The sequence below is a fragment of the Sapajus apella genome, unplaced genomic scaffold, assembly GCF_009761245.1.
Source record: "Sapajus apella isolate SASKATOON/1434 unplaced genomic scaffold, GSC_monkey_1.0 scaffold65, whole genome shotgun sequence".
NCBI lineage: Eukaryota > Metazoa > Chordata > Mammalia > Primates > Cebidae > Sapajus > Sapajus apella.
Window position 1 is genome coordinate 10,197,586 of NW_022437005.1, and position 12,247 is coordinate 10,209,832.

The following is a 12,247-nucleotide window of genomic DNA, read 5'->3' on the forward strand; positions in this document are numbered from 1 at the left end:
CCTTCCTGGGCTTGGGGTCCAGGAATACTACTGACCAGATGTTCCCAGCATGTCTCTGGCCTTAGCCTCTGGCACAGAATTTGCTCAGGGGGCCCACCTCATGGCTACACTCAGCATCTATGAACCTAATTTTCTGACTCTTCACCACACAGATTCCTGAAGGGGAAGTGTAGCTATTTCCAGGAGTAAGTGCAGACAGGCAGGGCAAGAGGAGGCCTTTCCAAAGGAACAGGGCCCTTCGTGCAAGACCTGTCCTCTAATTAGGCCTGTGCACTGAGGTCATGCCATGCGTGATAGAGAGTCCTGGAAATACATAGATGTCAACATGTCTCAGAAATTGTGGACGTACATTTCTTGGGGATGCAGAAAAATGTTGAAGACCCACACATGTAATCTGAGTCCGGCAGACACTAGCACATCCTCCCAGGGGCCAGTGCTTGGAGTGCATTCCTCTCCCCTTGCTCCATGAAGGAGGGCTCTGCTTCCACAGGGTCCTGGGCCAGGTCACCCCCCACAGTGGGCTCACTCCCCATGAGACCCTGTCCTGGAAACTGCCTCAGAAATGAAGTTTGAATGAAATGAGTGGGGCTGACTCTTTGGAAGACACCTGTGGGAATCACTGTGGATAAAGCACCTCCTCTGAGCTTCCTTCTGCGGATGGAGTCAGGGTCAAGAGAAGGACCAAGGCTGGGAGCACACAGGAGAGGTGGTGGGAGGGTCTCAAAGGAGAACCTGCTCAAGTCTGGAACAGGGCAGGGCAGGGCTGTGTGGGTTCCAGAGACCAGTTGGGACAAAGTGCAGCAGCCGTGCCCACCTCGGTGCCGGCAGGCCGCAGGGAGGTCTCCAGGCCTGGCTCTCCCCTCTGCTTGCCTGAATGCCTGTGGTCTAGGGACCACCCTTCCAGAATGTCTGTGGAAGGCACATCCAAAGACAATGGTCCAAACAATGGCCTTGTGCTGGGACCCCGCAGGTTGACCCTGAAACGCAGACTGGCAGGTGTAGGTAGTTTATTTGGAGGTGATCCCAGGAGGCACAAGTGAGACAGGGAGACAGAGAAGGGGAAACGCAGCGTGTCTGTTACCAATGTGTTACACTGGGGCCGGGCGTTCATCCTGCTGGGGAGCTTTGAGAACCATGTGGCACACGCGTCCGGATGCCCAGACGCTGGGAGACTGAGACATTCACCTGCCTCCCTCCTGAAGATGGAGTGTGACTCTCAGACTTGACCTTAGGGGTTGGCAACCACGGCCCGAGGGCCAAATGCAGCTCCGTCTGCTGGCCTCCATGTGTAAACAAAGTCTTGTTGGGACATGACTGCACTTATTTATTTTTGTCTATGGCTGCTTTCAACTCACTAAGGCACTGTTGGGTAGTTAAGAAAGTGACTATATGGCCTACAAAGACCAGAATAGTTACTTGTAAAATCTCTGCAGAGAAGGCATGCTGAGGCGTCGTCTGGGAGATGTGGGCAGGGTGTCCATAGCTGTCGGTTGTTCTCAGCTAACACAGTAAGTAGACATACACCCTGGGAATTAGCGCCAATGTCACATGTGCTGTGTGGGATCCGGAGTCCCTGTCCTGCTCCTCCCCAGGAGGCCACTGTCACTGCTCCTCTGCAGCCTGCATGAGCCCTGAGGCAGCAGCTCAGATGCAGCTCAGCTGTGCCTCTGGAGGACGCTCAGGAGGCCCAATGGGTTAGGAGAAAACTTACCCCTGAGAGCCCAGGAGGCTGCCCTGCTGAGAGCAGCTCCATCAACTGCCCAGGCCCTCCGTCTGGAATCACGGCACACAACACTTCTTAAAATGCTGATTGTTAAGATGTATACTACATGATCAACTTAGACAATGGAGAATTTCTAAAATACCTGAGCATGAGCATCTAACACATGGAAAATAAGAACACGCGAGCACAGAACTGCTCAGGCACTGCAGGGCCGTGTTGAGGACCTGTGGGTGTGCTGGAAATGAGCCGACAGCATGTGGCCAGGCACGTGGCTGGGTCCCACTCAGGAACGCCCGGCTGAGCATGTCTTGTTCCAGAGTTCAAAATGTGTCCTCCAGGGTTCTATGCTGATGGTGAAGAAGCAGGTGTGGGTCTGAGGGAGCAAGCACAGGAAGGGAAAGTGAGTGGGGGCTCGGGAAGCAGAAGCTTGTGGCTTCTGCTATCAACGCAGTTTCCATCTCAGTCTTGCCCATTTCCAGGGCTGGGCTCTGGTCCCCAAGTGTGGCCCTCCAGCCTGAGTTATGGGCTGTTCCAGACTTTCAGGGTGATTTGTGGCTCCCTCCTGACCAAGGAACCCCTGTATCGGCACCCTCCTCCCCAGCCAGTGGCATCCCTGGGAAACCCAGGCTGGCTGGTGTCTTTCATCCCCCAAGAACAGCACGGCACACTCCATTCCAGAGGGAGCTGCACTCAGATTGAAACAGTTACATAACCTATTACACAGTACTGATAAGGGGGTGAAGTCATGCTAGTGTGTTGTGCACGGTGTCAGGGTTCCTTATGTCCTTGTCCCCAGAGCAGGCACTGCAGCTCAGCAGGGGCCAGGACAGGACCAGGGAGGGAGGGCAGTGGGGCCCCCCACAGCCTCCACCTCCCTCAGGCTCTGGGTCAGGATAGGAGGGCCCTGAGAACTTCACACTCAGAGAGAGGTGAGGTCAGATCCCCCCCAGGCTCTTTCTTCAGAAGGCAGAGGAAGGCTGGGGAGGAAGACCAGAGAGGTAAAGCCTCTACTCAGGCCTGGAAGACCAGGACCGCAGGGGCCAAGAGCAGTCTGAAGCCCATGTGCCCTGGGTATGGGCAGCTGCAATGGTGTGACAGGGCAGAGTCAGGAAACTCAGATTGGCCAGGAGCCTGCAAGGGGACCCCTGGCTGCCTGCCCTCTGCGCTCCTCACAAAGTCACAAGCAGGGTGGCCTGGTGGAGGCCGCTGTGGGCTCACTCCTCTAAGTCTCTTTGTCAGCTGCACCTGTGCCCACACCACAGCCCGTGCAGCACCCACAGCTGTAGACATGCGGGAAGCTGGTGCCCTGTCTTACATTGTTCAGCTCTGGGCCTTGTTGAAAAGGACAGTTGTCAATGTCGTCTTCAAATTTCCCACATGTGGTTCGGCCCAGTTGCAGATTCATGGAGAAGGTCATCTTATCATAACCCTGTTGAATAAAAGAGATTAAAGTGGACACACTCTTTGAGTTGCTCATAGGTAACTCCTTGTGAAGAAGCGACCTTGTCGGAAGAGACCACAACACTCTCCTCCGTTAAGGAGCTCGCACGTGGACCTGGCATTGGCTCACTGGAGGTAAGAACCAGGCGACCTTCTCTAGACTGAGGAGTTAAGAGCAAAGGGCAGGTAATCGTGGTGCGTTCTGGGACAAGCACAGGCCGTCAGACCCCATAAATGCATCCTCTGTCTCCAGCTTCACCTCCCCGTCTCCCGCAATGAGACCCAGCTTCACCCTCAGCAGGCGTCTGATGCTGCAGCTGCACTTTCAGAGGGCAGGAGCTGCATGCTTGGGAGGGTGTTGGCTCTCCAAGAGTTTTCAGGGCAACCTCAGCCCTGGGACAGAGGGAGGCACATCTGCAGCGTGTTGTCAGACCATCCACCTGACCTCAGCAAGAAGAATGCCACCCAGAGCTCCCACTACACACAGGCACACACCCTGGGGACAATGGCTTAAAGAAATGCCAACTGCCCTATTACAAAGGACAACCTGACGTTCTCCTTGCTTGCCTTCCCACTTCATTCTATTTCATTCCACTCCATACCCTCCCTCCCGCTCCACGCATTCCTCCCAGCCCCCGAACTGCCTCTGAGATTGCCACATCTGGGACGCCACGAGGAAGGCTCCACACCAGAGGGCAAGGGCAGAGCACCAGCCAGGGCCTTGCACAGAGTCTTTGCAGAGCTTCAGCTCTGTGCAGCACGAGTCCTTCTGCCCTGCTTTCAGGCTCTTGGTGCTGACAGAGGAAGAGCAATGCTCCTTTCTCCCCCGAAGCCGGAAGTGCTGCATTAGGAGGGCATTTTAATTGTTCATGCCAGCAGCCCAGATGAACTGTGCGCTCCCGACTGCTTTCTCGATTCCATTAAAAGGGGAATATTTTAGGATGAAGGACCGTGGACCAAGGAAGAGTGTAGACACAGGAGCCGCCCAGAGCAGGTGGAAATCAGAACTGACCTCACAGCGGCCTCTCGGAGCTGATAGTGCTGCTTTTTTCACTTCTGAATTATCAGCTCTCTCTGTCTCTCTGTCTCTTTCTGCCTATCTGCCTGTCTCTCTGTCTCTCTCTCTTCCCTTTCTTTTACTCTGATGATCTCTTTTTTAATTTCTTTGAAATGTTTCTCAGTTTCTATGGACATTTTTTGTGTGACCTATTTTCTTACCTGATGCCTCATTTTCTCAGTTTTTCTTATTTTGAGGTCATTCTTCAGTTAAGTGATGCCATAAAAATCATGGAGGTTGAATAATATATCTAGTATTGAGTAGACCTGGGCTCAAAAAAATTCTAATTTATATCTTTCATAAAGACAAAAGTAACTTTCTAGGTTGTATTTTTTTTACAAGTTTGGACTCCAGTTGGTGAACCAAGAGTCCTTGTTAAGCCCTGGCCACTCACTCCCCACCCCGGCCCATCACTCAGCAGCCTGTGCTGGACACCAGGGCAGGAGACAATGTGGTCACCAACCTGCTCCTTCCAGGAATCCAGGACACGCACCAGCTTGTAGGCATACCAGTCCTTGCTCTGCTGGTTGAATGTGTACACGGCAAATTCCAAGGTGAAAGGGAGATAAACAGCAATTAGTTTTTGGTCATTCCACTCCTCTTTGTCTTGGAAACGCCAGGAATAGGTTACGAGGAGCTGGGAGACGAAGAGAAGCATCAGTGGCACCCAGAAGAGAGCCCGGTTCCATGGCAGACTCGGCATGGTGCAGAGCACAGGACCCCTGACTCCGGCCCTCCCAGCCTAAACTCCCACAGGAAACTACTGCACACAGTTCTGGCCCTTAAACTCCTGAGCTCAGGCAGAAACTCCTCCCTGCATTACAATACTCCCAAATGTGGCCTCACCTCCTCCAGACAAAGCTGCTTCAATAATCTTTTGTCCAGGGAGGAGTAACAGCAACAACGGGGGTGGGTTAGAAAGATCAGCAATGGGAGGGAGGATCTGCTGGGCATGAGGTCCAGCCACCACTGCTCCCTAGTGCCTCAGTGGGCTAGAGGAGAGCACCCACTTCCTTGGGAGTCCCAGGATCAGACTCTGAAATAAGACCAGAAGTGCAAGAGGTGTGAATGGAAGGTGATCCCTGGACATACCAGTGCGGTGGGGAAACAAAAGCAGACAGGTCAAAGGAGGAGCTGGCAGGAGCAAGGGCAGTGGGTGAAGAGACGGCATGGCTGCACGGGGACTCAGGAAGGTCCACAGCACCTGCCTGAGCATGAGCAACCTGATTCTCCCAGGCTCCGAAGCTGAGAGTGAAGGCTGCTCTTGGGCATCCTTCACTGCTGTTTAAAGCTGAGGACCTGCTCCACTGGCAGAGCGACCTCCTGACAAAGAACTTGGGGAAGATTAGTACAGGTGCTCACAGCTAGATTCAGCCACTGGAGTTACAAGTTTGGCAAAGTTGGGGGATGGTCCTAGGAACCCCACTCTGTTGGATGTCAGGGATAGAGGAGAGGGCTAGGGACAGAAACAACACCATGCATTCAGCTCTAGGTCACTTTCTTTCGAGCATAGCCGGACATAAGTGTGTCCTGTGCTGAGCTCTGATCTTGGATGTGGTGACCATGAAGGACAATGTGCCAAGGCCAAGGACACTCCCATGAGCTGGTGCACACCCTTCCTTCCCAGGCCTGCAGGGTGGAGGGAGTGTCCAAGTGGGACTCTGAGTTCATGGATGCTGCTCACAAGAGAAGGTCTCAGCAGAGCTGCCTGCAGCACAGCCCTTACCCTCCGGCTGACCCTCTCAGCCCTGAGTCATGAGTGACAAATGCCATTTCGGGGTTCCACCCCCTGAGATCCTTGTTGTCCCTTCCAGCAGCTGTCTGCAGTTGATGAATTCACTGGAGTTCTCCCAGAGATGCAGGGTGTTGGGAGTGGGGACGGGGTTGGTCCTAGCCTTGGAGACCTGAGAGCCAGTCCAGCCGTGCCAGGGGCTGGTCCTGCATCTTCAACCTTCCCTGAGCTTTCTGGGTCTCACTTGTCCACTCCTCAGATGGGAGTAGCAACATCCATCCAGCCTCCAGAGGCTCGTTGCTTCCTGGATAAATTGTCCTCATGGAGTCAAAGTGCTGCGATAATCGCAAAGTTGTACGCTTAGATTGGCAATTGTTCTGCACTGGCAACTCCTTTCCTTATCTCTGCTGAGGGTACATCTGGACCTTGCACATTTGGCATTTCTCCCCAGTGTCCCGGCCTGGACCCCAGCCTGGGGAAGGAATGAATGCTGGGCTCAACGCTGCCACCGAGGCTGACAGCAAAGTGCAGATTCTGAGAGGTGTTTTCACCACTGTGATGACCAGAGGCACCTGCGTATCTCTCCAGAGGGGAACGCAGATGAAGGAGGCCAAAGCACAGGAAATGCCTGCAGAGAGGGGCTCAGAGGGAGGGCAGTCAGGGGCCCTGGAGACAGCCACAGTCCGGCTTCCTTCCCCTGCTTTCTCCGGGGCCCCACCTGGCTGCTCCCTCGCATTGTCCTCACCCACTTGGAGCACCCTGCCCATCTGCACCACGTACTGTGCATCTCCTTGATCTTCATACTGAGTCTATTTTTCTTTCTGAGTCACAGAATCATCATTTATCCAAGTCAGATTTCTCTCCATAGTGAGAACAGATGGATAAACTCACCCCCGCTCCCCAACAAGCGTATCATGGCCACGTGCAGGAATCTATAGTTCACATTTAAAGGCCTTTGTCCAATTCTCTCACATACATCACTAGTCAAAGAGCAAGGAAAAGAATGTTCTCATTGCAGTAGCGACTTGGTACATGATTTGATCTTGGACTGACAGCATGCACAGTACAGCAATGCAAATGCAGGTTATATGATCATAAAAGAAAAAAATCCATCAAGAAGCCATAACAGTGATGAACCTGCATACAAATGCCACCATGGGCTTGGAGTATACAACAGAACAAAGGACAGTGTCACAGGGAAATGGCACGTCCGCAGCCACGTTGGGAGTGTTTACTATGTCTCCCAGAAGCTGGCTTACAGAGCCCACATGTTATAAAGGATACAGCAGGGTTGACAGATATAGTAACCAGTCTACTTCATTAGTTGCCTGTAAATTTATTTACTAAATATAAAGTGTAAAGTGTGTTTAAATTATGGCAAAACAAACAGAAAATTTGTTTAAATATATTCACATTGCTGTGCATAGAATATAATTTTTTCAAAGAATGATCTGATAATTATGAAATTAAAGTGTTTGTTATATTACAAGGATATTGGCAAAACAAGCCTCCAGGCTTAGCTGGTGGGGTTTGGGTACACTATACTCACTGAGGATGAGGTCATTGGCTGTTCCCTAATGTGTAAGCTGTCACCCCCAACATCTCCTGAAGCTCTGCCCCACCGCCTGGCTCTCATGGGTTGCCAGGCTCTTTCTTCACAAGAAACCTGATTCCTTGATGGCAGGAGTTGTGAGTCTTCGTTGTGGACCTATGTGCTGTCTCTGTGCTGAACATTGACATGGAGAAGGGCTGGCATTAGCAGGGCAGCCCCTCCCACGGTGATCTCCAGCTCCCGTGGAGCTCCAGGACAGAGCAGGCTCCGGGACAGAGCAGGCTCCGGAACAGAACAAGTTCCGTGGAGGATGATGCCGGGATGGGAGGCTTGAGGGAACCTGGAGCCAGGAGCCCCCAGCCAAGCATTCTGTACCTCCATGACGGCAGCCTCACAGCCCAGAGATGTGCCACCATCTACTGGCCTGGGGTCTCAGCTGGTTATGAAAATGACCCCCACAAAGGTGTTTGGAAGATGAGTGGTGGCTGGATGCAGTGGCTCACACCTGTAATTCCAGCACTTTGGGAGGCCCAGGTGGGAAGGCTGCTTGAGCTCAGGAGCTCAAGACCAGCATGGGCAACATCAAAAAACTCCATTTCGACAAAAAATGCAAAAATCATTTTTTTTTTGTATTTTCTATAGAAATGGAGTTTTTTGATGTTGGGCATGTTTTGGTGTTTTTTTAGGGGCATGCTGGTGTGTACCTGTAGTCCCAGCTATTTGGGAGGCTGAGGTGGGAGGATCACTAGACCCCGAGAGATGGAGGCTGCAGTGAGCCATGATCACACCACTGCATCCCAGCCTGGGCAGCACAGTGAGGCCTGTCTCAAAAAAAAAAAAAAAGAAAATGATAAGGCTGAGTGACTACTAATACACACTGCCCACCCCCCTTTTTTGTAATTTAACCATCTATTTTAGATTCAGGAGAGTACATGTGCAGGTTTGTTACATGGGTATATTGCGTGGTGATGATGTTTGAGGTATGATCAATCCTATCACCCAAGTAGCAAGTATAGTACCCAATAGTTAATTTTTTAACTCTCGCCCCCATCCCTCCACACCCTACTAATTTCTAGAATTTCTGTTTAGCTCCCATTTATAAGTGAGAATACACTGTATTTGATATTCTGTTTCTATATTAATTCACTTAGCATAATGGTCGCTAGCTTCATCCATGTTCCTGCAAAGGATATAATTTTGTTCTTTTTTACAGTTGTGTAGTATTCCATGGTGTATATGTGTCAATTTATTTTTAATCAATTACACCGTTGATGGGCACTTAGGTTGATTCCATGTCTTTGCTATGGCAAATAGTGCTGCAATGAACATAAGAGTGTATGTGTCTTCTTGGTAGAATGATTTATTTTCCTTTGGGTATATACCCAGCAATGGGATTGCTGGGTTGAATGGTCTTTCTGTTTTTAGTTCTTTGAGAAATTGCCAATCGCTCTCCACCGTGGTTGAAATAATTTACATTCCCACCAACAGTTTTCCCATTTCTCTGCAGTCTTAACCAGCATCTGTTGTTTTTTGACTTTTAAATATTTAATCACAGCCACTCTGACCGGTATGAGATGATATCTCACCGTGTTTTCTTTTTTAACTTTTATTTTAGGTTCAGGGGTACCTGCACAGGTTTGTTTTATAGGTGACTTGCATGTCCAGGGGTTTGGTGTACAGACTGTTTCATCAAGCAAGTAGTAAGCACAGTACCTGTTGGTATTGCTTTGATTCTCACTTTCCCCTGGCCTTCCACCCTCCACCCTCAAGTAGAGTAGACCCGACTTCCTTTCTTTGTGTTGATGTATGCTCAATGTTTAGCTCTCACTTATAGGCAAGAACATGTAGTATTTTTTTTTCTGTTCCTGTGTTAGTTCACTTAAGATAATGGCCTCCACGGAGGTTGCAGTGAGCCGAGGTCGCGCCACTGCAATCCAGCCTGGTGCCTGGTGACGAAGTGAGACTCTGTCTCAAAAAAAAAAAAAAAAAAGAAAAAAAGTTAATGGCCTCCAGATCCATCCATGTTGCTACAAAGGACATGATCTCATTCTTTTTTTTTTAACGGCTGGGTAGTGTTACTTACTGTATATTCGCCGTATTGTCTTCATCCAGTCTACTGTTTGTGGACCTGTCGATTCCATGTCTTTGCTATCGTGAATAGTGGTGTGAATATACACATGGATGTGTCTTTACGGTAGAATAATTTATATTCCTTTGTCTATATACTCAGTAATAAGCTTTCTAGGTTGAATCATAATCCTGCTTTGAGTTCTTTCAGAAATCACCAAATTGCTTTCCACAGTGACTGAGCTGATTTACATTCCCACCAGCAGTGTGTAAGTGCTCTCTTTTTTCTACAACCTTTACCAGCATCTGTTTTTTCACTTTGTGATAATAGACATTCTGATTGGTGTGAGTGGTATCGCATTGTGGTTTTGATTTGCATTTCTCTAATGATTAGTGGTGTTGAGCATTTTTTCATATACTTGTTGGCCACATGTATGTCTTCTTTAGAAAAGTGTCTGTTCATGTCCCCACTTTTTAATGGGGTTATGCATTTTTTTTCTTGTAAATTTCTTTAAGTTCCTTATAGATCCTGGCTATTAGACCTTTGTCCAATGCATTTTTGCAAAAATTTCCTCCTATTCTGTAGGTTGTATATTTACTCTGTTGATAGCTTCTTTTGCTGTGCAGAAGCTTTTCAGTTTAATTAAATCCTATTTGTTGATTTTTGCTTTTGTTGTCATTACTTTTGGTGTCTTCATCATGAAATCTTTGCCAGTTCCTGCGTCCAGAATGGTATTGCCGAGGTTGCCTTTCAGGGTTTTTATAGTTTTGAGTTTTACATGTGAGTCTTTAATCCATCTTGAGTTGATTTTTGTATACGGTGTAAGGAAGGGGTCCAGGTTCAATCTTCTGCAAATGGCTAACTAGTTATCCCAACACCTTTTACTAAATAGGGGGTCCTTTTTCCACTGCTTTTTTTTTCCAGCTTTGTTGAAGATCAGATGATTGGTGGTATATGGCCCTCTATTCTGTTCTGGGCTCCCTATTCTGTTCCATTGGTCTATGTGTCTGTTCTTGTACCAATACTATGCTGTTTTGGTTACTGTAGCCTTGTAGTATAGTTTGAAGTTGAGTAACATGATTCCTCCAGCTTTGTTCTTTTTGCTTAAAATTGCCTTGGCTATTCGGGCTCTTTTTTGGTTTCAAGTTAATTTTAAAATAGTTTTTTCTGGTTCAGTGAAGTATGTCTTTGGTAGTTTGTTGGGAATAGCATTTAATCTGTAAATTACTTTGGGCAGTATGGCCATTTTAATGATGTTGATTTTTCCTATTCATGAGTATGGGATATTTTTTCATTTGTTTAGGTCATCTCTGATTTCTTTGAGAAGTGTTTTATAGTTCCCATTGTAGAGATCTACAGTGTAGATCTTAGCTGTATTCCTAGGCATTTCATTCTTTTTGTGGCAATTGTGAATGGGATAGTATTCCTGATTTGGCTCTTGGCTCAGTTCTTGTTGGTGTATAGGAATGCTAGTCATTTTTGTACATTGATTTTGTATCCTGAAACTTTGCTAAAGTTGTTTATTAGCTGAAGGAGCTTTTGGACTATGGGGTTTTCTACATATTAAATCATGTCATCTGCGAACAAGGATAGTTTGCTTTCCTCTCTTTCTTTTATTTTTTATTTTTTTACTGCATTTTAGGTTTTGGGGTACATGTGAAGAACATGTAAGATTGTTGCATGCGTACACACATGGCAGTGTGGTTTGCTGCCTTCCTCCCCTTCACCTATATCTGGCATTTCTCCCCATGTTATCCCTCCCCAACTCCCCATCCCCTGCTGTCTCTCCCCTATTTCCCCCACCCCAGAGCCCAGTGTGTGGTGCTCCCCTCCCTGTGTCCATGTGTTCTCATTGTTCAACACCCGCCTATGAGTGAGAACATGTGGTGTTTGATTTTCTGTTCTTGTGTCAGTTTGCTGAGAATGCTGGTTTCCGGGTTCATCCATGTCCCTACAAAGGACACGAACTCATCGTTCTATTTGAATGCTCTTTCTTTATTTCTCTTGCCTGATTGCTCTGGCCAGAACTTCCATACTATGTTGAATAGGAGTGAGACAGGGCATCCTTGTCTTGTGCGGGTTTTCAAGGGGAATGCTTCCAGCTTTTGCCCATTCGGTATGATGTTGGCTGTGGGTTTGTCATATGTTGCTTTTATTATTTTAAGGTATGTTCCTTCAATACCTATTTTATTGAGAGTTTTTAATATGAAGGGGTGTTGAATTTTATTAAAAGCCTCTTTGCATATATTGAGATAATAATTTGGGTTTATATTTTTTTTTGTTCTGTTTATGTGATGAATTACATTCACCAATTTGCGTATGTTGAATCAAACTTGCATCCCAGGGATAGAGCCTACTTAAGTATGATGGATTAGTATTTTGGTGTACTGTCAGATTTGATATATCAGTATTTTGTTGAAGATTTTTGCATCTATGCTCATCAAAGATATAGGCCTAAAGTTTTCTCTTTTTTGTTGTGTTTCTGCCAGGTTTTGGTATCAGAATGATGCTGGCTTTGTAGAATGAGTTAGGGAGGAGGCTCTCTTCTTCAGCTTTTTGGAATAGTTTCAGTAGAAATGGTACCAGCTCTTCTTGATACATCTGGTAGAATTCAGCTGTGAATCTGTCTGGTCCTGGGCTTTTCTCCATTGGTAGGCTTTCAATTACTGATTCAA

General features: G+C 47.9%; 1 protein-coding gene across 1 annotated transcript; it reads right to left on the reverse strand.

Moving 5' to 3' along the window:
- Nucleotides 1-1,795: 1,795 nt before the first annotated feature.
- Nucleotides 1,796-5,000, reverse strand: LOC116530162 (putative cystatin-9-like protein CST9LP1). The gene is made up of 3 exons (XM_032248160.1): nucleotides 4,684-5,000; nucleotides 3,039-3,152; nucleotides 1,796-2,096 (listed from the first exon to the last, which is right to left on the reverse strand). The coding sequence occupies exons 1-3, from the start codon at nucleotides 4,921-4,923 to the stop codon at nucleotides 2,007-2,009; spliced, it is 444 nt and encodes a 147-aa protein (XP_032104051.1). The 5' UTR covers nucleotides 4,924-5,000; the 3' UTR covers nucleotides 1,796-2,006.
- Nucleotides 5,001-12,247: the final 7,247 nt, after the last annotated feature.

Coding starts and splice junctions, on each gene's coding strand:
- LOC116530162 (XM_032248160.1), bottom strand. CDS start 4,923: ATGCCGAGTCTGCCATGGAACCGGGCTCTCTTCTGGGTGCCACTGATG. Junction 3,153..4,683: donor TGGATTCCTGGAAGGAGCAG/GTTGGTGACCAC, acceptor TTTATTCAACAG/GGTTATGATAAGATGACCTT. Junction 2,097..3,038: donor AAGGCCCAGAGCTGAACAAT/GTAAGACAGGGC, acceptor TTGCTCCCTCAG/ACCCACACCTGCTTCTTCAC.